The sequence below is a fragment of the Lissotriton helveticus genome, chromosome 10, assembly GCF_964261635.1.
Source record: "Lissotriton helveticus chromosome 10, aLisHel1.1, whole genome shotgun sequence".
NCBI classification, from domain to species: domain Eukaryota; kingdom Metazoa; phylum Chordata; class Amphibia; order Caudata; family Salamandridae; genus Lissotriton; species Lissotriton helveticus.
The window spans coordinates 61,432,710-61,460,146 of record NC_136071.1 but is presented as its reverse complement, the minus strand read 5'-3'; the positions used below and the strand labels follow the sequence as shown (position 1 = coordinate 61,460,146).

The following is a 27,437-nucleotide window of genomic DNA, read 5'->3' as shown; positions in this document are numbered from 1 at the left end:
TTTGTACCCTCCCTGTTAAGTCTTTCTGTAACAAGTGGAAGTGTACTCATGATCAGAGATATCCTGTCTATTCGGTTTGCCTACACGTGGACGAGACACTGTTACATTATATTTTTTTTGCCCAGGCTATGACCATCCATGGAAACAGATGTTAATCCCAATTTGTAGGCAGCTTGGTACTACACAGTGTTACACTGCATTGAGACTGCTGCAAGCTGATACCGAGGTGAAGATTGTGTGCACAGTAGCTAAGTTCCTGCACAAGAGCTGGATCATAAGGGCGAAAATTATGAGTTAAATGTAAGAAATTCTCTCTCAACGACTTTAGATGGGTCTCTTAAGGCCTTGCCTGTCTTGTCATTTTTGCTATATATATACAATGTTTACCCTTATGTATTATACAGATGATTTTACTTTATACGTTATCCTTTGTACTGTATAGCAATCTCTGTTCACTTATATTTTGGAAGGATTGATGATTGACCAAATATAATGTATTTACCCTCTGGTGTAGATGCCTGCCATCAGTTTTCTGATAACCACATTCAGGTCGCCCAATTACATGGAAATTCAATTCCAGATAATAACCAGTAGATCTTTGGGCATTCCTAGGGTGCTCTCTGTGAGTGTCATGGAGCATAAAGACTAAGAGATATCTGAAAGTGTCCATTAAGAGAACCTGTCACCTTTAGATAATGCTTCAAAATATCTACCTTTACCTGGGAAGATGTGAATGGGAAGATCATAGGCAGAAGGCATAGGGGTCGATTAGGATGGCGGACGGAAATGGGTACTGTCCGCCATGGTGGGGGAAATTTTACTCCCGCCTGCGCCGCGGAGATTCCGCGGTTGGGATTAGGATAATCATGTCACGAAACTCCGACCGCGGCGGACGGATCATAACCAACACCGTCCGCGGTGGACGGAACACATCCAACTCCGTCCGCGGCGGACGGAGTCCAATGAACAACCACTGCCGCGGACGGAAATGACCGCGGAAAATAACACATGTACCGCCATACCTGTGAATACTCCGTGGCCGCAATTAGGATAAATCCGCCCGTACCACGGAACGCACAGCCATCCACGTCTGCGGCAGAAAGAATGCAATGATAACCACAGCATCACTGCGGAAGGCCAACACGCACAACATCCCTAGCGGCAAACAAATGTTAGAAAGTGTACCGCAAGTCCAAAGCAAACATACGAACATTGTCAACGCCCCCCCCCCAACACCAAGCACAAGCCACCATGACACGTCCCAATTATCCAATAATGCACACTAGTCAACACGCCCACCTACCACCTGACTGCCAACAACCATTAAGACACGACTATAAAATGACACCCACACGCTACCACAATCCTTTGCATCACAGCATTGCTGCCAGCAAGAGGCCCAATTCGAGATACTGCAAACTCACATAGAAGACACCCACCCACCACCCTACCACACCCACCACACAAACACCCACCACACAAATCCTACACATCACACACCACACACCTGCACCCCCCAACTCACTCAACTCACACACTGAGCACCACACACCACGGCACCCAAAAAAAAAACCAAATTCACGGAGACAGAGTTGAGGGTAATGGTAGATGAAATAATCCGTGTTGAGCCCCACATCTTCGGGGCCCAAGTCCAGCAGACGTCCGTGGCGCAAAAGAACCACATGTGGGACAGGATCGTCACTCGGGTGAATGCGTCGGGGACTGTGCCGAGGACGAAGCATGACATTCAGAGGCGGTGGCATGACCTGAAGACCAGGGTCAAGGGCATCCGAGCTAAAAACTTTGCTAGAGCCAATCATACTGGCGGTGGCACACCCCAGAGCCCATACCCTACACCGATTGGGAGGAGAAGGTGCTGGTGATACTACACCCAGAGAGCCTAGACGGACTTGACGAAGGAGAAGAGACTGGTGAGTACAAACCAAGCACCACGATCAGCACGACATGGTCAGGCTCACACAACTGAGAAGAAACATCTCCTACGCCCCAACCCGTGCCGTGCCAGGCCATGAACACAACCGCCGTGCCTGGCCATGCGGCTGTGTTCATGGCCTGGCACGGCGGTTGTGTACATGGCCTGGCACGGCGGTTGTGTACATGGCCTGGCACGGCGGTTGTGTACATGGCCTGGCACGGCGGTTGTGTTCATGGCCGGGCACGGCGGTTGTGTTCATGGCCGGGCATGGTGGTTGTGTTCATGGCCGGGCACGGCCGTCCTAGTCCCGGCCGCTCTGGCCGGTGTACGGTGGATGATGCAAGGTGACTGTAAGGGGGGTCATGAACTGGCATGTCCATTGAGTACATCTACAGGGTGTATAGGCCTGCACCTCCCCCGCTGAGTACGTGCACCGCCATGGAGGCGCCAGTGATAGAACATTGTTGCAACTGAAGCATCCGTGCCTGAGGCTTGCACGTGCGGTTGCCGATGTGTGCCCGTGACGGTCCCTGCACATGCAGCCAATGGGAAGAGGGACGCTGGCCGCATATGGCCAATCGCAAGTAGCGGATGCAGTGCACCGCAACAACAGGGCCAGTCATTGGCCCATTTCACGATCACGCTTCCAGGGCTGACCAATTGGTGGCGACGTATGCCACTGACACGTGCTGAGGGCCCTATATATGTGTGTTGGCCAAAATGAGACTTCCTACCCTGGGGACCAGTGCTGCCTGTTCACCTCGACCTGCTGCTGCTGCTGAGCTGACCACCGACTGCTGCCTGTGACCATCACCTCGACCTGCTGCTGCTGCTGCTGAGCTGACCACCGACTGCTGCCTGTGACCATCACCTCGACCTGCTGCTGCTGCTGCTGAGCTGACCACCGACTGCTGCCTGTGACCATCACCTCGACCTGCTGCTGCTGCTGAGCTGACCACCGACTGCTGCTCTAGTGCCATACTCCGTGATCTTGCCATGTCGAGAGGCAAAGAGATCCGGTCTCGACCCTTCACCGCCGCGGAGCTTGATGTCCTCGTGGACGGTGTACTCCGCAACTATGGACGCCTCTACGGCGCACCAGGACGGGTGGTAAGTGCAGTGTGGGACATGTTGGTGTGCATGAGGGGGCCAAATAATCACGCCTATTTCTATCTTAGCTGTGTAGTGTGGGCTAGACATATGTTCATGATTGTGCATGGCTGCTGACAGTTACGTCTTGCCCCTATGTGTGTGACAGGCCACCTGTCCACTGACTTAAACCCTTTTGTCTCCCATCATGGTAGGTCAAGCTGCACCTTTGCAAGGACCTGTGGAGGAGCATAGCACGGGAAGTACGGGCATTGGGGGTGTGCAACAGACGACATGCACACTGCCACAAACGCTGGGACGACATTTCCAGGCTGAGCAAGAATGTAGCGGAAGTAACACTGGGCCTGATTCCAAGGACGCCCCGTCTGGCCCGACGCTCCATGACCCCTCTCATGCACCGTATCATTGCAGTGACGCATCCTGAACTGGCCGAACGTCTGAGTGCCGATCAACAGCAAACTAGCGGTGAGCATACTGTCTGTGTAGGAAACCTGTGAGTGCTATGCATGTATTGGTGCACAGACACACTATTGAGTTCCGTGTTGCGTATGTATGTCTGTGATGCCATTTTGGTCCCATTGGGTGGTTCTCATTTGACATCCAGGTCCGCCATGTTGACACGCCACTTGCTTAGTAGTTGAGTGTTGAAGCACATCCCCTAGTGGTCCATGGCCCCATGGCAGGAAATGTGAGGATGACTGGTAGAGGTGGGCCATGTGCAGGATGAGGGCTACAAAATCTTTGTCACCTATGTAATTTGGCAATCCTGGTCCTTCTGTACGTCAGTGTGCCCATGACTCACACATCTTTTATGTGCATTTCAGCTATGGCAGAGGACACTCAGCCAGAGACGGTGGAGAGTAGTCGAGGAAATGAGTCTGGCTCAGACTTCGCACACACGCAGACTGACACAGAGGAGGCCAGCGCCGGAGAGGGGGACAGGACCGTCCCTGAGGACTCGCATGTGGAGACACCATCGTCCTCCTCGTCGGACACTCTTGGTGAGCCTGCACTGTTGTCACAGACTGGGAGTGGGCACTCATCACCTTCTGTCGGAAGACAGCACACAGGGCCCACACTTCCGCCAACTGCACCATGTACTGTTCGTGGCCGGAGGAGTAGGGGGAGCAGAGTGGCGTTCGGTGCAGGCACCGCTGCCCCTGCCACGGTGAGCCAAAATGCACTGTGTGCTGAGGCCGTTGATCTGCTGCGACAGCTGTGTGTGGGGCAGACCAATATGACAAATGCTTTCCAGGACCATGATAGGAAGTTGGGGCAGGTGGTGGCATTCATGGAAGGGATGCATGGCGATCTTGCAGGTCTACACAGGACAGTGCAGTCATTGGCAAGCAGTGTGTCGTCTGCAATAGTACAGTCGCATGAACAGGGTGCTACTTCTGTTTCCCCATCTACACCACTGGATGTCTCAGGGGGTAGTTATTATTCTGCGCAGGACTCAAATACAGGTTATTGCACTAGAAGCAGCGTCAGACAGCACGTCAGGGCACGCAGGGCACAGACCCCATCCCCTAGATCAGCTAAATCTGTTCACGTACACGACGTCAGATACACTGGAGTACACACACAGGATCCACAAGTGTTGTTGGGGGACATGCCTTCAGGAGCTACACAGGCATTCAACACAAAAGGTACTCCCAAGGCAAGGGATACTCACATGTCCATGGACTGTACCTTGGACAAGGCCAGTGAGAAGACAAAGGCACCTACTAAGAGCAGGGAGACTCCCAAGGGCAGGCCCACAGCAGAGGAAGGGGACACTCCCAAGGACAGGGACAAGACAAAGGCACCTACTAAGAGCAGGGAGACTCCCAAGGGCAGGCCCACAGCAGAGGAAGGGGACACTCCCAAGGACAGGGACAAGACAAAGGCACCTACTAAGAGCAGGGAGACTCCCAAGGGCAGGCCCACAGCAGAGGAAGGGGACACTCCCAAGGACAGGGACAAGACAAAGGCACCTACTAAGAGCAGGGAGACTCCCAAGGGCAGGCCCACAGCAGAGGAAGGGGACACTCCCAAGGACAGGGACAAGACAAAGGCACCTACTAAGAGCAGGGAGACTCCCAAGGGCAGGCCCACAGCAGAGGAAAGGGACACTCCCAAGGGCAGGGACAAGACAAAGGCACCTACTAAGAGCAGGGAGACTCCCAAGGGCAGGCCCACAGCAGAGGAAGGGGACACTCCCAAGGGCAGGGACAAGACAAAGGCACCTACTAAGAGCTGGGAGACTCCCAAGGGCAGGCCCACAGCAGAGCAAGGTCCATCTCCCAAGGGCAGGGACACACACAGAGAGCAGGTGTTTACTGGAGACAGGTGCACCACAGACGACAAGTCTGCTGGCAGGAACAGGGCGGCGACCAGGGCACAGGCTACATCCAGAGACAACACTCCACCTAAGGATAAGGCACATCCTACGGACAAGGCATCTAGCATGGACAATGGCGCAATCAAGGACAGGCATACTTCACCCCTGGCTGCACTGAGGCTGATGTTTTCTACTAAACGCCAAACTGATGTCTCCGCGGCGGAGTCCCCCCATACCTCCACTCCCATCCAGGCCAGTCAGAAGCAGAGGAGGGTGTCCCCTGTAGTTGCATCCCCCATTACACATGATTCCGAGTCCAGGCGGCAGGCACAGAGCAAACGACAAGCAGGCTCCAGCACGTCCCCAGAAACCAGATCCCCGGCAGCAGATGCTCCACCTATGGTGGGTGGTGATTCTTTGGAGTCCACACCACTTGGCAGTCCTGTCCTGTCCAGGGTGCACTCACACATCCCTAAGAAACGCAGACACACACCATTGACACCTGCCAACCCCGATTTGGCTCAAGGTCAGCTATCCCCAGCTCCCAGGCCCACCCTGCCTCCTGGCCCATACAGCCCTGTGGCTCATCATTTCAGTTGTCCCAGTGGCGCTGGTGCAGTTGACTCTCATGTATCAGATGGTGGCACAGTGTCAGTTGTGCCCTCTCCTGTTGCAGGTCCTGGCAGTGTATCTGGGTCTATGGCTCACGTGTCAGTTAGAAGATCTGTGGCTGTGTTGCACACTCCTGTTTCTGGTGCTGGCAGTCTGTCTGGGTCAGTGGCTCACGTGTCAGTGACTACATCTGTGGCTGTGTCTCACACTCCTGTTGCTGGTGCTGCCAGTGTGTCTGGGTCCGTGGCCCATGTGTGTGTCACTCGGGCTGTGGCTGTGTCTCACACTCCTGTAGCTGGTGCTGCCAGTGTGTCTGGGTCCGTGGCCCATGTGTGTGTCACTCGGGCTGTGGCTGTGTCTCACACTCCTGTAGCTGGTGCTGCCAGTGTGTCTGGGTCCGTGGCCCATGTGTGTGTCACTCGGGCTGTGGCTGTGTCTCACACTCCTGTTGCTGGTGCTGCCAGTGTGTCTGGGTCCGTGGCCCATGTGTGTGTCACTCGGGCTGTGGCTGTGTCTCACACTCCTGTTGCTGGTGCTGCCAGTGTGTCCGAGGCAGGTAGTTCACGCAGTCCCCCTGATTCTGTGATGTGAGGTGCTGAACACTTCACTCAAATGTTATTTCACATGGTGTGTCCATTGAGAACTGCGTGGCACTCTTGTGGTTCCTGTGACGGGTTGGTAGGGACACGTACTTGTGCAGCCTATGATGTACCTGCTCTGTACTGCACAATGCCCTGTTGATGCTCTGATACTGCATTCTGCCCTCTCGTTACCTGCCTATGATGTACCTGCTCTGTACTCTACAATGCCCTGTTGCTGTTCTGATACTGCATTCTGCCCTCTAATGTGCTGCCAATGATGTACCTGCTCTGTACTGCACAATGCCCTGTTGAAGCTCTGATACTGCATTCTGCCCTCTCGTTACCTGCCTATGATGTACCTGCTCTGTACTGCACAATGCCCTGTTGATGCTCTGATACTGCATTCTGCCCTCTCGTTACCTGCCTATGATGTACCTGCTCTGTACTCTACAATGCCCTGTTGCTGTTCTGATACTGCATTCTGCCCTCTAATGTGCTGCCAATGATGTACCTGCTCTGTACTGCACAATGCCCTGTTGAAGCTCTGATACTGCATTCTGCCCTCTCGTTACCTGCCTATGATGTACCTGCTCTGTACTCTACAATGCCCTGTTGATGCTCTGATACTGCATTCTGCCCTCTCGTTACCTGCCTATGATGTACCTGCTCTGTACTGCACAATGCCCTGTTGATGCTCTGATACTGCATTCTGCCCTCTCGTTACCTGCCTATGATGTACCTGCTCTGTACTGCACAATGCCCTGTTGATGCTCTGATACTGCATTCTGCCCTCTCGTTACCTGCCTATGATGTACCTGCTCTGTACTGCACAATGCCCTGTTGATGCTCTGATACTGCATTCTGCCCTCTCGTTCACTGCCAATGATGTGGCTGCTCTGGTGCCCACTTTGCCCATGCTCACGCATACACTGTGATTATACCCCTATTTTGTACAATAAAGGTAGTCTATCAAGTCTCATGGTCTGTCGTTGTCATTCCTGCTTGCGTACTACAAATGTGTATTCGTATATGCTTCTCATCAGTGGTTTAGGTAACATGACACTCCCCCTCCCTACGTCACGTCCCTTGCTGGTATTCCTCTCCAGACAGCCAATGGTTTGTGCCTTACCTGCGTCGTCGTCCATAGTGGGCCATGACTAGGACGTGGTGGATCGCGAAGAGCATCGAGAAAGCGTGTAGCGCTGGGTCCATGGTGGTGGTCAGCTTGCGGTGGGTATCTCTGCTATGTCACCTATGTTCGCTGTGGGGATTCCGCCGTGTTCAGACAGGTTGTTTTTCCGCTGCGGTTTTATGTGTGTTTTCCGCCATCTTGATTTGGGGGACGGTCTTAGACGTCAGTACGTACGGCAGGGCCTCCGGATGTGTTCCGTCCGCCACGTGGTCGTGTGTAGTTGGGCGGCGGTGCGTGCTTTTCCGTCGCGGACGGAAATTGGACACGTTTTCCTATCCTGATATGGCGGACGGAGTATCCGCGGCAGGCGGACTCGGAAAAGGGTTTTTCCGCCTACTCCAGGGCCGCGGTGGCTCTTCCGTCCGCCATCCTAATGAGCCCCATAGTTTGCACTATGGAAATAAAACATGCGTACATGATTGTGCACAGAACATAAAGGCTAAGAAATATTCAACCGTGTCCCCTAAGTGAGCCAGTCACTAGTACATAAAGCTCCAAAGTATCTGTTTTTCCCTGAGAAAATGTGAATGGGAAGAAGCAGAAGAATGAGAAGAAAGGGAAGTAGTAATATACTACATGAATTACAGAGCTGCTCTGCCTTTTTGCCTGGGCTTGTGCTAAGAAAATACCACATACATTCATACATACCAATATGACTACACCTTTAGAGCCCTCTGTGAAGTCTGAGTGGAAAACCTGATATTACCGCACCGATCTGTACATGTTTTTAATTTGTGCACACAAAAATTGTTTCTTTTAACATCAGTATCTTTATGGGATAATGTTTGGCACACTGCAGGACTGCCTCCCTTTTGACCTTATTGTTGAAGATGTTCACATTCCACGTCAGGACCCGATATTGATTTGGATCATCAGAACCAGGTACAAAGGCCATGTGTTATTGCCATATGTTAGAAGAAAAACTGACAGCTTTGACACATTCTGTTAACTGAATCAATATGAAAAAGCAATGCCAAACTGAACAGAACCTACTTCTTAAACATCTCTCTTCCCTGCAGTTATTTTTATAGTTTCTTGTTTTACTTATTCTGGGGGGGACGTATCAAATATGCCACGGCTGGTATTGCACAGCTTACTACTTAACGTCCACAGTATGATTTTGTGGTTAAACACAACCCAAGAAAGAAAAGTGTCAGAGCAGATTTGCTGTTCAGACCTCCCATAAGTGAAGATGATGTACTTGATGTGGATGAGGGCAAGGAGGACTGTTCTATTGCTTTTGTCGATGTGGTATAAAATAAGGCATGCAGTAAGAGTGAATGGAAAAAGGCGTTGGGTGTAGACTCTATTCTTGAAAGAGTTAAAGAACATATTGTGAAAGGTTGGACTAGAGAGAGATGTGTGTCTCCTGACATCCAACCCTTCTGCAAAGTTGCTGACGAAGTGTCCGTTGAAGATGGGGTAATTATGAGGGATGGTAGGTGCATTCCTCCTCTCAATGTACATACCAAGTTGGTTGACTGTGCACATGATGGACTTTTATGGGCAACCATGACAGAAAGGCGAGTCAGACTGCACTATTGGTGAGTCCTTTCAATTTTCTTCCTCACCATTTACGTTTTATGTTTGTGTTGATGGATTTTCACAGAAAGCGGCCTGATTTTGTGCTTCTCCTAAGGCGAGAAGTGCATTTAAGAAGCTCGGTTGGACATCCTCAAACCAATCGTTTGGTTGAGAGGATGAACAAGGGGGTTGTGGAATGCATTCAAAGGGAAAAACACAATGGATACGATGTGGAAATCCATGTTGTGGTTTTACTGCACAAAGTCACTCACATTCTCTCACCAAAATAGCACCCTTTGTGTCCCTCAGAGGTCAGGTACCCACTTCTGCCTTACACCTGGCTTGGCTTTTAAATGGGCAAAACAAATGGATATGATGTGGAAATCCATGTTGTGGTTTTACCGCACAAGGTCACATTCTCTCACCAAAATAGCACCCTTTGTGTCCCTCAGAGGTCGGGTACCCGCTTCTGCCTTACACCCGGCTTGGCTTTTAAGAACTATTTGTGACAAAGTGTTATGCTGGGTGGATCATGTTGCCTTGGAATCCAGGGTTGAAGCTGCACAGAGGAAGTTGTCCGACAGGAAGGATCAAAAGAAGTCTGCGAAGCCTGTTGATTTGCACCCTGGGGAAATGGTTCGTTTCAGAAACAACAATTTTGTGAAAAAGGGTGGTGCATCCTTTGGTGATCCTGTCTGTGTCGAGAAAGTATGTGGTGGTGCTGTTATGGTACAAGGTGGGCATTGGTGGAATGCTGGGAAAGTTGTGAGAGTTCATGCAGCAGCCAATAGAGACCTTGGCTCTTCAAACTGTACTAGGAGAAATGTTGATGTGCCCTCTTCTCCAACTTCTGAATCTTCTGTGCAAGGTGAAGCGTCAAGGAGGTCTAGTCGGGTTAGACGTGTCCCTTGGAAGCTACGATAATTTATAATAGTTTTTTTTATATTCTATCTGCATTTTTTGCACTAGCTTAGATACCATTTTGTATTTAGACTGTTATGTGTTCACACTTGTAAGTTTTGTTTTTCTCATTTTTTTTTGCCTTGCTGTTGCTCCTCATCTGGGGCGTCGTTCAAATTTGTCCTTTCTATATTTTGCTTTTTCATAAAAAAAAGAGGTAATGTGTTGTATTTTGATGTGCTTGTTCATGGTTCTACCTAAAACCTCCCTGTGTTGCCAGGTACTCGGTGTGGGGGATTCCATGAATGTTAGTTGGTGCCTCTCGCTTGTTGTGAGAGGAGCGGTGGCTCGTTACACCCACAAATAAAATACTTAGACTTGCCTGCTGTGTCCTGTGATGGTATCCTGTGTCTGGCGGCACCATAAACTACGGACTTATAAGGCTGTCAGCTTATGCCAATTGGGGTAGACAATTCAACATACAATTTGTAATGGGTTCGAATGCCGGCACTGAGGTCTAGTTAGCAGGCCACAGTGCACTCTCAGAGTTGAAAAACTAGCAACATCAGTCCAAAACATTGAGGGTGATCATGTAAAAATAGGCATTTTCCTACAGAGATCTGCTGGGTATACTTCCTTAAAGAGTGGGAAACAACAACCACAGAGAGCACTATGTTAAAATGTGATACACATCCTCTCCCATCTGAGACACGTCCAGCTCCTTGAGCTACAACTTGTTTGATTGGGATGAAATTCTGAGAAAACTGCCTGAGAATCACTTAATCATTGCCTTACTTTAATTCTCCCTCAGTGATTCAAATGGAAATTACTAAAATAGTCAATGGTCTATGGATATCTGAAACTAAATAGGTTGCTGGTTTAACAGACTGGCATTGGTATTAAGCTTGAACTGTTGATTTCAAAGACCAGCAAGAAATGGTCATTCCAGTGATTCCATAATGCTTTAACGTGTCATTGTCCTAGGTGCCTGTCTCAGTATGCAGTGAAAGTTGTTCTACAGGTTACAGGAAGTCCATTATCAAAGGACGCCCCAAGTGCTGTTTCTCCTGTGTGCTCTGCTATGATGGGAGCATTGCCAACCAAACAGGTAGGTTCATTTGTACAGAACTATTTCTTACATTGTCAGTAGTTATAGCTGGGAAGACGTCTATATTGATTTGAATAGAGGGATGCCTTTTAACACATTTTTATTCAGTAACTAAAACATACAGAAACCAAACGTATATCCCTGTTTGGGGATAAATATAAAACAAAAAACACACAAAGTAGAGGAGGGTCTAGAGGGGAAACAAGTTTAAAGACCAAAGGTACACCCTATCCCCTAATCGAACTCATAATATACACAAAAGGGGGTGCTACTGGTCTGGAAAGGCTAGAAAATGTCTGCTTTCTGATGAGGGTGTGTGTACAGACTGAGAAGTGAGAGGTAAGAAAACCCATCAGCCCACCCATTGGCGGTACTTAATCATCTGGATTTAGAAAGAACAAACTTAGGCACTCACTATCAATATTGTGAGTAGAACCTGAAGTCGGATCCACCAGTGATGAGAAACCAGCGAGCAGATGTAGTTAGAGCTGTGGGAAAAGGTTGCAGTGCTCAGAAATTATATATGTGTTAATGAGAGAAATAGTGTATTAAAATTGACTAACATGGTGCCTAAGACCAAACTTTATTACAGCGATCACCATGAAGACAAGGTTAAAAACAGAGTGTAGATAGTGTATCAACAAATATTACTATCCTGATGGTAAAGTTAACTGGTCGACATGTTTCAGCCTAAAAAGGCTTTCTTCAGGACCTATGATAATGACACTACTGCAACTGTGTTCAAAGTATAATAAGAACTAGATACCAAGAATGGATACCCTACCATCTGGCAATGTGTTGATTGGTAGACTCCAAAAAATCATGAATGTGGGACTCCTCTCCTGAAACAAAACAGGATGTACAGGCACAAAAATATAACAGGTGAAAGCAACATATTGTGATGCAGACATAAAACAGCCAAGGAGACATTGCTCATACTTCATTTAAGTCAATTAGACACTCACCCAGAATTTTCACGGGAGTGGCCTCACCTCGCCTGGCACTCGCTCAGGTAATGAGGCCCCGCTCTATAGAAATGGAAATAAACTATACCATATATGTCATTGTCAATGGTATGGATCCATTTCATTAGAATATCCCCTATTGTCAAGGAGGTTTAAAAGGACTGCAGTTATCAGCTAGCCTGGTCAGGTAATGATTAACAAAATGGAATACACTATTCAAAGAGAAAAATCCACTGTTGAAAACGAAGTAACTAAATCCATGAGTATATACCAAGTTGTTACATGGCTTGGAAGGTTTGAAAAGTCAATATTTATAAGGACACTGTCACTCAGTCTCTCACCATGCTTCAACACAAAGATGAGTGTTGGGAACGAGCATGCCACTTTCCTATTGGCCCTTCTTTCCATAGCGAGCCACTGATTGGCTATCCCACGATCCTATAGCCAGTCCCTGTGGACGTTTTAGACCTATCATGAGGCTTCTCGCATATGGATATACTTCAATTGTGGACCAATACAACCCCTAGTTTGTTTTTGATACGTCCGGGACCGCTAGCGTCAAGCTAAAGCACGCCTCGGGGCTTTATTTTGGAAGAGGGAACCACTAACTGCATGCTTCCTCTGTGGTCTGCGGGCATTACATTTAAATCGCTCGCCCTGTCCGTCGTGTTACGTAGGGGTGCGAGGTACCGACGGACAGGTAAGTGCAGCGGCTATGCGGCATCCTAAGAGTTTTTTCGACTTTATTATTTTCACTTGTAGCCTTGCCCTGTCATTCACTACGGAGCCTTCATTTAGGCTTTGCTTTACAACTGTCTATGCAGCAAGGTCTGGCTCTGGAGGGTGCAGTGGCTTGCCCTACACCATGGTTAAACACTCATCTTTGTGTTGAAGCATGGTGAGAGACTAAGTGACAGTGTCCTTATAAATATTGACTTTTCAAACCTTCCAAGCCATGTAACAACTTGGTATATACTCATCGATTTAGTTACTTAGTTTTTAACAATGGATTTTTCTCTTTGTATAGTATATTCCATATTGTTAATCATTACCTGACCAGGCTAGCTGATAACTGCAGTCCTTTTAAACCTCCTTGACAACAGGGGATATTCTAATGAAATGGATCCATACCATTGACAATGACATATATGGTATAGTTTATTTCCATTTCTATAGAGCGGGGCCTCATTACCTGAGCGAGTGCCAGGCGAGGTGAGGCCACTCCCATGAAAATTCTGGGTGAGTGTCTAATTGACTTAGATGAAGTATGAGCAATGTCTCCTTGGCTGTTTTATGTCTGCATCACAATATGTTGCTTTCACCTGTTATATTTTTGTGTCTGTACATCCTGTTTTGTTTCAGGAGAGGAGTCTCACATTCATGATTTTTTGGAGTCTACCAATCAACACATTGCCAGATGGTAGGGTATCCATTCTTGGTATGTCCGGACACCTAAGGGATCTGCACTGGCTCCTGGTCAACAAGAGAATCACCTTCCGTCTCCTCACCCACGCACACAAAGCCCTACACAACCAAGGCACAGGATACCTCAACAGCCGTCTCAACTTCTACGCTCCCACACGCCAGCTTCGATCGACCGGCCACGCCCTCGCCGCCGTCCCCCGCATCCGTAGAGCCACCACAGGAGGAAGGTCCTTCTCCTACCTGGCCGCCAAGACTTGGAACTCCCTCCCGACCCACCTCCGCCTGACCCAGGACCACCTTGCCTTCAGGAAGCAGCTCAAGACCTGGCTGTTCGAGCAGTAGCGGACCCCCCCTCCCCTAGCGCCTTGATACCCCCCCGGGTGAGTAGTGCGCTATATAAATGCTTTGATTGATTGATTGATTATGTAGTTCTTATTATACTTTGAACACAGTTGCAGTAGTGTCGTTATCATAGGTCCTGAAGAAAGCCTTTTTAGGCTGAAACATGTCGACCAGTTAACTTTACCATCAGGATAGTAATATTTTTTGATACACTATCTACACTCTGTTTTTAACCTTGTCATCATGGTGATCGCTGTAATAAAGTTTGTTCTTAGGCACCAAGTTAGTCGATTTTAATTCACTATTTCTCTCATTAACACACATATAATTTCTGAGCACTGCAACCTTTTCCCACAGCTCTAACTACATCTGCTCGCTGGTTTCTCATCAGTGGTGGATCCGACTTCAGGTTCTACTCACAGTATTGATAGTGAGTGCCTAATTGGATACCAGTTTGTTCTTTCTAAACCCAGAGGATGAAGTACCGCCAATGGGTAGGCTGATGGGTTTTCTTACCTCTCACTTCTTAGTCTGTACACACACTCCTCATCAGAAAGCAGACATTTTCTAGCCTTTCCAGACCAGTAGCACCCCCTTTTGTGGATAAATATAAAACATCATCAGGTAAGGAAACTGTGAATGATATAACTTCATCAGGGTGAATGCTTGAGATGCTATTCATCCAAATGTTTTTGGGAGGATAGAAAAGAACCCAGAGTGAGAAAAGGACCCAAAAGGGTATGTTTTAAGCAGATGAACATACATGTGAATAATAATGGTGCATCATGTAGAGAAGATTAGTACCACATGAACTGACAGCTAGTTCACATCATTCTGGGTTTATAACAAGCATTGGCAAAGCTAATACGCTTACCTATGTTATAACTAGTGGATTTGCCAGTGTCTTTTAGCCATGTTGTCCAGGAGTTGGCTGCTGTACAGCATCGCTAAACATAAGTGACATGGCATAGACTAGAGAGGTATAGAGCAGAGTGGAGTGGCGTGGCGTAGAGGGGAGTGGTATACAGCAGAGTCTGTGTGAGAGTGCAATGGAGGATCGTAAAGTGGGATGGAGTGTGCAGAGTAAAGTGGTGTAGAGTAAAGTGCACTAAAGTGAGGTGGAGTGGCATAGATTGGCATGGAGTGGAGTAATGTGAATAGAGTGGAGTGGCATAAGAGTAGTGTAGATCAGAGTGTGCAGAGTCATGCCACTCTGCACACTGTGACCTAAACTGTGATTGTATGCCACTCCACTCTGTGTCACACCACTTCACTCTATGACACTCCATGGTGTCATGGAGTGAAGTGGTATGACATAGAGTGGAGTGGCTTACAATAGAGTGGCATAGAATAGAGTAGCATAGAGTAGAAAGGAGGGAGTGCCATAGAGTAGTGTGGGTTAGAGTGTCAGAGAATGGCTTAGAGTAATTGAGTGGCATAGAGTGGAGTGGCACAGAGTGGTGTGGAGTGGTGTGGAATAGAGTGGCATATGGTAACATGGCGTGGAGTAGGGTGATGTAGAGTGATGTAGAGTGGCATTCAGTGGAGCTGCATGCAGTGGTGAAGAGTAGAGTGGCGCAGAGAAGTGGCATTGTGTGAAGTGGCGTGGAGTGCCATAGACTGGTGTAGTGCTTTAAAGTGTAGTGAAATGAAGTGAGTGGTGTAGAATGGCATTGAGTTGAGTGCATGGAGTAGAGTGGCATAGAGTGGAGTGGCATAAAGTTGAGTGGCATAAAGTGGTGTGGATTAAAGTGACATAGAGTAGAATGGCAAATAGTGGAGTAGGGTAGAGGGGAGTGGCATGGAGTAGAGTTGCATACAGATGGGTTGAGTGGCCTAGAATGACATGGAGTAGAGTGTCATTAAGCAGGGTGGAGTGGCATAGAGGGGCGTAAAGTAGCGTGGTGTGGAGTTGAGTGGTACAGAGTAGAATGGCATGGAATATACTGGGGTAGAGTTGAATGGCCTTGAGTGGAGTGGCGTAATATGGAGTGGCGTAGAGTGGTCTAAAGTAGAGTTGGATGCGGTAGATTGGAGTGTCATTGAGTAGAGTGGCATAGAGTAGAATGAAGTGAAGTAGAGTGTCGTGGACTGGAATGGCATAGAGTAGAGTAGAGTGGTGTAGAGCAGCAGAGAGTAGTGTACAGTAGAGTGGAGTGGTGTAGAGTAGGGTGAAGTGGCATAGAGCAGAGTGAAGTCGAGTAGACTGCCATGGAGTGGGATAGAGTGAAGTTGAGCTGCATATAGTGGAGTGGAGTGGCATAGAGTGGGGTAACATAGAGAAGAGAGAAGAGGAGTAGTACAGTTGTGATGTAAGTAACTCAAACATCGATTGACACACAAGATAGGGTGAAAGCAACAGCACTAAAAATATTGTAAAACATCAGAAAACTCAAAATAACTGAAAAGACGTGAAAAAACATGCAAAGACATGACCTGATTAACTGTAAAGAAAACCCAATGTAAAAAAGAGCACAGCTTTTGAAAGCAAGAAAACCCAATGTAAAATGAAAGCACATCTTTTGAAAGCATTCATCAACTTTTTTAAAATTATAAAGCATAATCTAATGTGCCTGAGGGGTGTATCAATATTATTAAAGCATCTATAGAGACAGCATGTAGGGAGAAAGCAACATAAATAAGAATCCATATGCTAGTGCTAAAAGTAGGAGACCACATTGCATGTCCATGAATAATATAGTAACGCTTATAAAACAAGCATTGGCATTGCCAATAGGTCTCGCTTGTGGGACCTTATAAGTATTTAGTTTTGCAGCACAATATCCGATTATGCAACAAGGATATTGTGCTGCAAAACTAAATACTTATAAGGTCCCACAAGCGAGACCTATTGGCAATGCCAATGCTTGTTGTAATTGTTCACTCCTCTCGATAGGGGGGTCATTTGGGAAGAGGCAGTCAGTTAATGAAGAGTCTTTATCAGGCGACCATAATAGAAAGGATGCTTATGAGCATAATGTTTCTGCCACAGCCAGGGATGCCAACCCTACCACTGATGCCTCCTTCTGTGCAGGTCTGCACTAAGCCTAATTTCGAATATTAAAAGAGCATCTTGGGGCTCGCACTTATCCACCACAAGGAAGAGCACATCCCCAGCAAGTCGGGCCAAGCAGCTTTCAGCCAGGGACAGTGTATGTAGCACCTCTTAGAGCTCAGTTGCTTTGGAGTCCGCCTCCTTAGTTGCAATTGGTGAAGTTCTAAGTCTGCATAAACATCTCTGCATGGCTTACGATGTCTGTCAAGGTGGAGTACTGCACTGAGTCTGATGTAAGCTATGGCGGCGGTGGCAATGCTGCGCACTGATTGGTTCTAAAATGTAGACGGGCGCACAATGCTTGCTAGGTGCTGCTTCTGCCACTCACTGTTATATCGGTTCTGTGGGATGAGACTGGCTGAGGTACAATGACACTGTATCGTTCAAATCAGTGATCGGAAAACTTCTCTGCATGGCTTACGATGTCTGTCAAGGTGGAGTACTGCACTGAGTCTGATGTAAGCTATGGCGGCGGTGGCAATGCTGCGCACTGATTAGTTCTAAAATGTAGACGGGCGCACAATGCTTGCTAGGTGCTGCTTCTGCCACTCACTGTTATTTCGGTTCTGTGGGATGAGACTGGCTGAGGTACAATGACACTGTATCGTTCAAATCAGTGATCGGAAAACTTCGCAGTGCAGAACTGAAAAAGCTGAAGGAGGAGGGGGTGCGAGGGATGAGGGAACACGGCCTGGGGGAAGCTGGCTGGGGAGGGGGAGGAGAAATGCAAGGAAGGCTGTGTGCGTCGTAATTAGGGGAGGAGAAGCCGAGAAGCCGCAGAGCGCACGCTGGGCGAAGCCCTTTGATGTGCTGTGCGGCAAATGGAGGGAGGCTGATGCGCGTTCATGTTTGAACACGTGGTTCACGTGAACTGCATGAAAACGCCAGCAAAAAGCTGGTGGTTTCATGATGTTTTCGCTACTTGAATTCTCGCTCCGCTCGATGCGCATGCGCGCATCGATAGGTCGCGAGACCTAAAAAACGAGTGCATTGCTAAAAGATGAGGAAGAACAAATATGAAGAAATACACATGTACTTTGTCCATTCTCCAGGCAGGAGCTAACAGAAGAAAGGCAGGGGAGCTGATGGGAGCTAAGCAATTAAAAGATTTCAAATGAAAGGGATAATGAAAATAACACATGGTATGCTGTGGGTGGGTTGTAAGCGCACTCAACAGTAAACGATACACTACACAGGACAGCGCATGTGCTGAAAGTGTGTGGTGAGCCCTAAAAAGGGTTCAGTACCAAAGTAATATGCATATATATAAACTCTTTCTAAGAAGGGGGTGATGGGGAAGCCAATGGCTTATTTATTTATTTAGGCGACTTGAATAGCGCGAACAATTGCCCGAGGGCGTCTCGGCGCTGTGGATGAAGCAGAATGAGGGGGAGAGGAGAAAAGAGTTATTGGTTGAAAAGCCATGTCTTTATTTTTCTTCTGAAAATGGTCAGAGTGGGGGCCGACCTAACGTTGGGTTCAAGGGAGTTCCAAAGTTTGGCCGTTGATACATGGAAACTACGGTCGCCCCAGGCGACAGTTCTAGTGCGTGGGACTGTCATGATAGACGCATTTATTGAGCGAAGTGGTCGTTTGGGGACATGTAATGCGAAAGGGTTGAGAAGAAATCGCGGGCCCTGTTTGTGAGAGGCTTTGTAGGCGATACAGAAAGCTTTAAACTTTATTCTGTTTTTCACTGCTAGCCAGTGATAGTTTTTGATGGTATGGGCGATTGGTTGGAATTTAGGGGTACCTGAAAGCAATCTGGCCGCGGCGTTTTGTATGGACTGCAACCTTTTAATGACCTTGCTTTGGGCATTAACCAGGAGTCCATTTCAATAGTCCACTGAGGACATGACAAATGAGGTAACCAAAGTTTTGCCGGAGTTAGGGGGAAGAAAAGGGAGGATCTTTTTTATGGCTTTGAGTTTGAAGAAAGATGACGAGACAATGGAGTTGACATGGGCAGAGTAAGTAAGTTTATCATCTATGAGTATTCCTAGGTTTTTAAAGTGAACAGGAGGGTCTATTGACAAATAATTGGCAGCATGCACCACCATAGAACATTACTCTCCTTTGACTTTCAAGGTTTGCATGGCTGAGGTTCATTAGTCTTTGACACAATGGAGCACAGCACTGCCTATTTATATGTTGCACCTTCCTATAACTATATAGTAGAATCTAGTTTTGATTATGAAACTAAGCAACCACCAATTTTTGTTTTTTCAGACATATTTTTGTTAAACTGTGAGGATCGAGAAGGTGTTTTCACAAAGAAAATCTATGGCTTTCCTAAAAATATTAAAAATTCACCAAAATACATCTAACTCCCAGGAATCTGACGAATGGATATATATCGCCCAAGTTTTCTTTTTTAAAAAAGCTCCTCCACACATCAGGGGAGATTTGGATTTCTCATGTTTTATGAAAGAAGGATGTTGAACAGATGTGAGACAGAAAGAACTTAGATACATGGACACACGTTGCATGTGGAACACATTCACAGTAACATAATTGAGGTTTCTCAGTTGTCTCAGACACAGGCAAAGGGTTGAGAGAGGTGGTTGGATAGGCAGAGCGTGATGCAGTTAGTATTTGGGTCACAAGGACATTCTTTTTATTATTAGCTCCTATCATCTTAGTATACCCAGCTATCCCAATGCATATATTCCACATATGAATTTATTTCATGCCCTTTCATTTCCTGGACTGACTAAATTTTACAGATGTTGCAACATCTAATTCATATACACTGCAAAATAACAAAAATTCTGTTAAACTGGAGTTGCCAAACATTTTATTCAATACGTTTTTTGTAAATGTTTTATTGGAATTATATAAATCATAGAGCAGAGAACATTTAATACATGAATCAATATAAGGCAGACAGGAACTTAAAGTATAACCATCGCATCTAACTCCGCAAACAATTAGACACATCCCCCTGAGGTACATCTTGCATGCAATTCATGTTTCTAATTTCACTTTCACAGGCAAAGAATCAAGGCTACCTCCTGTGAAAGTGCATGTCCCTACACAATCCTGCCTTGAACTGTATTATTTGATTAATCAATTCCTGAACCATAGAGTCTCCTCCCACCTTCTCCAGGTCTTCGTATATTTGTTAAGGCAACTTTACTCTCATAATCCACCTTTTTGTCTCCCAGGACACCTGTCCATCTCCGTCAAAAGGTGCCCTCAAGTCTGCATATGTAGAGTTACCCAGTGCCTTGCTATGCCCCTCTTTGAGACTCAGGATACAAAGCAAAAGTTTTTTACTCTGAAGGTGTACCTCACTTGGAATACCAAAAATTACAAATTGTGGAATGAAGGGCATCTTGCACATCAATATTATGTCCAGTTCTCTCAGTATACTTTTCTTGTAGTCTTGGAGCCTTCTGCAACTTCAAATTGTAAGCAGAAAGGTAGCTTCTTCTCTGACAGATTCCGTTAGATGTCTGGACCCTTCTTGTTTTGTGGAATCAGTTTCTATCATAAACATTTTACTTTGAACCAGATAAAACCGTGCATTGATGGCTTACTCTCTGGGATGCATCAGAGCCGTTACCTGCCAAATACCTTCTTCTCAGCCCACCAAATGTAGTGCAGAAGCCGAAATAATGACCTTCACAGAATCAGTTCTTTAAAAGTCACACTTTATTGATATATAGACCCCAGCAAGTCACAACCAACAACTCTCCTGCCCTCCCATGCAGTGACATAAGATAATGTTCCCTCCTTAACAACAGAATAAAATACAACACAGTATATAACTACAATTTCAATATTAGAAATTTAAATGCAGAATGATATCATGACATGTTGTACTACCAAACAGAATCTAGTGAAAGAAAAGATGATATAACACTATATGAGTTCATACAAACCCTAATTCTGAATGGAGATATACACAGTAAAAATGGTGTGTACAGTGAGATGGTAGAAGACATGTACCCCACAATACAGTCCTTCCATTTTTTCCAGATGCGTACAGGACCTTCACTAGTAATAGAACACACATAATTTTCTCCCACGTGCCGAATTTGTGAGCATAAAGTACTTCCCATGCCACTGTTTGTTCCATTCTCAAGTATAATGCATAAAATGAAAAACTTTGCCAGCACTCAATTAAGCTGAGTTGCTAAACAATTTCAACACTATAAAAGGCATGCACCTGAAATGAAAACATCCACAAGGGAGACCCCGATCCAACCAGCCAGCGGAAGACCAATCCAGCCAGCCAACCTCTGTTTTGTGACCGCTGGGGCCCGTGATCCCCTACCTTCCGCCACTGCTGCTCTACTTGCAGAGGCAGAAACCACAACCCCCAGCCTTCCTTATGGCGTGGACACCGCCAAGGCTTCCTGTTTGCACCAGGAAGCGATTATCTACCGACTAGGGCTCCCACAGCGCGGGAGCATGATCCTGCCAGCCATCCTCTGTTGTTGCAACCACCGGGGGCCCATGTTAACCTACCTGCCGCCACTGCTGCTCTGTTTGCAGGGGGAGCATGTAACCAATAACCCACAGCCTGTCTTGCAGCGTGGACGCCGCCAACGCTTCCTGTTCACTCCAGGAGGAGCTTATCTACCGGCCAGGGCTCTCGCAGTGCAGGACATGCACAGGCATGCCTGCGCCCGTCTAAAACCAGACGACACTGTGCTGGGTCATCTCTCTTTCAAGCGGCACCCGAAATCTGCGACATCACGGGTGAGTGATTATTTGACTGGCCATAGAGCCCCTAGGGGTCTTCTTGCATTGACACATTTAAGCCCTACCCTAAGCTGCCATCATAGGAAAACGCACTACGCTACCGCCGGCACGCCCACTAACTTCTAGTATTGACAACCTGCGTGAGAGGGCTGTTAACATAGTTTTGGGTGAAATAGAACTGACGGAGCGGCGCATGTCCCTGGGTATTGAAGGGCGGGCAGACATTTCAAACTTGAGTATATTAGTTGATCATACCCATAATCCACCCTTGTCTCTGAGACTTGGAATTCACAAATCACCTATCGCAAGCAGGACCACAAGCAGGCTGGACATAATTGAATTCGTTGAGTCACAGCCTGACATTAACACCGCCACACCTGTTGGAACCCCTGTCGCCAAACGGAAGTGGAATACTGGGAAACCTACCTGTGCGAAAAGGAAGCAGCCCACCCGCATTTCCCCCAGCACAAACTTGTCGCTCCGCCTGGATACAGCCTCCTTCAAGTACTGTGATTTCTGAAACCCCTGCTCCTCCTGAGACAATATTGAATCCGAAGTTGAGCTGCTCAATCAGTACACAGACTGAGGCGACATCATATCCTGAGAGTCTTGGGGACACTGTCGCCAATATTGTTGCCACGTTGGTGAATGAACAAATTAACGATTTTTTTTAAAAAAAGCTTGCCCCACTTCAGGCTTGCATAGACAACATGGCTTCTCTTATAGGGGTGGGGGGGCTGGATACTCAGGGAGAACACAAAAGGCCACTGCTGAAAAGGGAGTGGGTGGGGGTAGTAAAAGTGTAATAATTAGAATACCAAACTATGAATCTCATGGAACCCAACTCCCTATTGTTAGAGCCATCGTTTCTGCAAGTACTTCATGTGGGATACCAGGACAAATTCAGCCTTGTCCCCAGTTGAACTCCGACAGGCATTGCATCGCACTCATTGATCATCCCACTACTACTTTACACACTCACTCCATTCAGGAGAGTGCAAATGTATTATTATTATTAATATTATTATTATTATTATTATTATTATTATTATTATTATGTAGATCTAATGGAGTAGATCTGAACTTACTGATTGGCAGTTTGAGCAGTAATGCCCCAGCCACCCTAAACTGCAACCCTTTGTCACCTAACCATGATATCCTGAGTTTGCCCCCGCCGCGTGCCCCTACGTGCTGGTCCTGGCAGGTGTTCTAGCATTGAAAAGGGATCAGCACGAGTCATGAACCCAATTACGAAACAAATGCACAGACTCGTTATCGAGGCATAGTATGTTTCACATATCTGAAATAAAGGGCATTATTATGGTACTCAGAGTGGGTGGGTCGGTGCATCTACAAAGAACATCGAGGGGGACTGTATCATAATCAACTTTCGCAGGCCAGCTCTGATGAGACACTTATGGGGTTGTGAGCCCGTAACATCCAATAGCACCAATATATGCACATTACCCCTTGGTTATTTTTACAAACAAAAAACACGGGCCCTGTTTCAATGGGATTTCCCCAACCTCGAATAGGTTTCAGGCCTTGTCTGGACTAGACGCTCAAGATTGACTACGACTACCTTCCTCTGAGGTAGCGCTTGTCCCTGTTGAAAGTTTCTCTCACCCTGTCTTTGCAACTACGCCCATTAGCCCTCAGATATCAATGAAGGCTTCAGCCAGCACAGATCTTCGTATCTTAAACTGGAATGTTGACGGGTTGCACTCTGAGCTCCATCACCCCGACTGGCTGCCACTTATTAAAGAGCAGGATATTCTTATATTTCAAGAAACATGGGCTACCCAAGATTTATTTATTGAGGGTTTTGAATGCCGTAATATCTTAACAACATTTTCTAAGCATGGCGACCATCTGGGGGTTGGTCGATTTGGGTCAACATTGCCTCAGGGGGTACCACTAAAACCATACACACAAATAACAATAACTTCCAAGCTATATTGTTCAACAGGGGGGTTTCCTTTTTCCTAATTAATTTTTATAATAACGATTTTTGTTTTGTACCTAATAAAATTATTTTTAATCTATTTAATTTTATTGCACCCATTTCAAAAACCAAAGACTGTTTTAAGTTAACCGGAATCTGCCTAGGGAGTGATTTTAATGCTAAGCTACTGCAATCAAGGCCAAGCTTACATAGTAGCGTACAAATATGAAATAGGTGCACGGAGTTAGTGGAACATCTGAATAACCACAATCTAATTAACGTCATGGAGATTGCTGCTATTACTAAAAACAACTCTTCTCCTGAACCGAAATTCAGAGTCAGGGGCTGTTCATCTACAATTGACTATGTTTTTATTTACCCTGTCTTAGAACCCAGCCTGTTAAGAGCTGAAATTATGGTTACAACGTTTGGGGACCACAACCCAATTCAAACAGTACTGTGAGTATCCCCAGCTCCAATACCCATTATAGAATGTGGTGCCAGGATTTTATCAACAACGACAGACAGGGGAGAGGAGTTGGGCTAGGGGGCTCAACCCCGGACCTGAGGAACCGGGTTCGAGTCTCGGTAATGTCGCTAAACCTCCTGTGAGTCTGGGCAAATCACTTAATCTCCCCGTGCCTAACAAAATTAATGTGTGTCCTCATGTAACGTAACTGGTGGTATGTAAAGCGCTCTGATACTTGGTTCGGTTCGGGTCAAGTTCACGCTATATAAAACTCTGCAAAAAAAAAAAAAAAACACAACTTTAGATTGGTATGGTGGGGTGTTAATAATACAGACCTATTTTTTAGAATGCTCAGGGGAAACTTGAGACTCATTACTTTGTGTCTGGAGGCTCAGAACCCACACCCGAGGCAATTACTTAATTTACCAAACTCTGCAGAGCTATTAAATCCCTGCTGTCTAAGCCTATTGCCAAAAGATAACGAGTACCAAGATGGTTAAATTGCGAGTGCTCCGCGGCAAATAGGCAGGTACGCAAGGCCCTGTCACATACCCCAAGGAGTAACTCACTGGTGAAGTCCTTAAGGCTGACGTATAAGCAGTTCATTGCCAATAGAAAGGGAGAATTATTGGGTGAGCACTGGGATGCTCTTGTTAATGCTGTCAGCTTAAAAACAGAAATACTTTCTGGAATGCCGTCAAAGACCTATGAACAATTGTGCAGCCGCTAACATCTATAAGCTGCATCATAACGAGTGCAACCTGGAAAGTCACTTCTCCTTAATTTTCCTAGCGCCTGCCCCTGAACCACACCCCTTTAACTATAGGGCACCATCCAGGGTCGCTATATCATTAACAGAGGTAGAGGAGGCCATACGCCAGAGCATAGGCAACAAAGACCCTAGCCCTGATGGGCTGTGCATCGTCCTCATTAAACATAAACCCGATTTTTGGGCCCCACGGCTGTTAAAGGTTTTCAATAAATTAACTAACGCCCCACTTGCAAAGACATGGAACACTAGCATTATTGTCCCAATTTCTAAAAAGAGTGACCGCTCCCAACCTAGCTGCTAACGGCCAATTTCTTTGATAGATAACACCCTTAAAATTTTAGGCAGTTTTGTATAACATCATTTTAATTTGGACAGAGGACAATCACATTTTAGCATAATGTCAACTAGGTTTTAGGAGCAAAATCGGCACAAATGACCAGTGTTTAAATTTTAACCTGATTATAGGGAAGCACACCATTGCACAGCACTCGCCACTTTATTTAGCTGTTATGGACCTGACCTCAGCCTTCGATTTTATTAATAGTACTCGCTTGTGGTCTATTCTACTGGCTTACGACTTGGATGAGGCCCTTGTTTATTTTCTGGCCTATCTCCACCCGGATCTGAAAGCTCGGGTCAGGATTGGTGTGGGGGAGCGAAGTGTCTAATTAATTAAGTGTTGGTAGATGGGTTAGGCAAGGGTGCGTCCTAGCCCACCCCCTCTTTATCATCTACATAAATAATTTGCATATATCACTGAACACACTGACCAATGATGTCCCCAAAATTAAAGGCATAATCCGTCCGGTACTTTTATACACAGATGGTGCGGTCTTAATTTGTCGTACCCCTAACGCACTACGCACTTTAGTACGAGGATTTACGGATTTTTTGACTGGCTTAGACCTATGCACAAACTTCAAGAAATCTTTTATAATGTCTTGCGGGCCTAGGAAAAATCCCCTAAATTCAATTTCTGTGGGAGACTAAAAACTAACTTGCACTGCCACTTTTCCCTACTTGGGTTTGGTCTTCGCTGCGAACGGCTCCTGGAATGATCACATGGTGCATTATAAAAACAAGTTTTCGAAGACCTTTAAGTCAGTCAGTCAGTCAGTCAGTCAATCCACTTTATTCGATTAGGTAAAATCATAAAAGTACAGAACACATCAGACATATTACAAAACATTTAGACAAAATATAAAAGATAATATACAGATAAAAACATCCTGGCTAAAATATTCACGATTTTTTTTAAATGCCCTATTAGCTTGATAATCTTATTCAGACAAAATTCATGATCTGGTTTCTATTCTTTTTTAGCCTTACAGCAGCAGCAAGAAAAGAAGCGATGTTAAAAATATCTCCTGGGTTGCACAATGTCTGTAAGAAAACTAACGCAGGTCTGAGCTGGACAAAACCCATTCCTCTCAAGATAGGAACCAAGAATTTCATTCGAATGTTGGAATAAAAATGACAAAACATCATGAAATGTAAGGTATCTTGGGTTGAGAAATTGTCACACTGACAGGGTTTTGCATCTTCAAGTTTGCACCACCCCGGTGAATCCCCCAATAGGAAATGGATCAAATTGAAACGGAGCCTAATTAGAAGCCAACGGTGGAAAGAGTTGTTCACCATGACCAAGTAGGGTTCAATAGAGATGGTTGTTTTTAACAAGTAGTGAGCCCTAACTAGAGGTTTGGAAAGTTCCAATTCTTCTCGCTCCAACATTAGTATATTCTTGAAATTCAATTTCACCCACAGGACGTCCTCCTTCCGAATCTTTTTGGGAGCCTCATACAGTTCCGGGCGGCAAGCTCTGCCCCCAAGCCGGAAGCTCCGCCTCTGGGCCGGAAACTCCACCTCTGGGCCAGAATTTCCGGCCCGAGTGCGGACGTAAAGTTAGTAGTCTTAAATATATTCTGTTAATACCGAAAGTAGTAAGTTCACTCTGTGAATCCCGAAAGTAGTAAGTACACTCTGCGAATCCCGAAAGTAGTAAGTGCATTCTGTGATTACCAAATAGTAGTAAATTTAGGATTTAGTCTAAAGTTCATTCTGTGAATCGGGCCCTACAACTGGCAACAAGATGGGGAAAAGTAACTGAAGAACGACTGTGGTCACTCAGAGAGTTTGCCATGGTCCAAGCAGACTGCTCATGTCTGTCATATGTGTCACTATTGAAGTATGGAATCAATGCTTCATGCATGTGGAGTCGAAGTGCATCTATAGCCACTGTCAAGTAATTAAATATTATGAACACAGTACAAAGAATCTACACATATAAAGATACTGCACTGCCACACCAGAGTTATAAATTATACAAAGTTGTAAATTATACAGTGACACTGCGAAAGGTGGTTATATACCGAAACAGAAAAGAAGTGCTTAAGACTGCTGCAGTCAAATACTGACAAAATACGTAATAACACTGGCTGGCAAAATAAGTAAGAAAGAGGCAT

At 46.3% G+C, this 27,437-nt stretch overlaps 1 protein-coding gene across 1 annotated transcript in view; it reads left to right on the top strand.

Annotated features, from left to right (window-relative positions):
- The window catches only part of LOC144783899 (extracellular calcium-sensing receptor-like), a 152,825-nt gene that overhangs the window by 80,432 nt on the left and 44,956 nt on the right, over window positions 1–27,437 (top strand). The window contains exon 5 of the mRNA XM_078662640.1: window positions 11,163–11,286. Within this exon, the coding sequence (XP_078518766.1) occupies window positions 11,163–11,286 (124 nt within the window). The remainder of the gene's footprint in view (window positions 1–11,162; window positions 11,287–27,437) is intronic.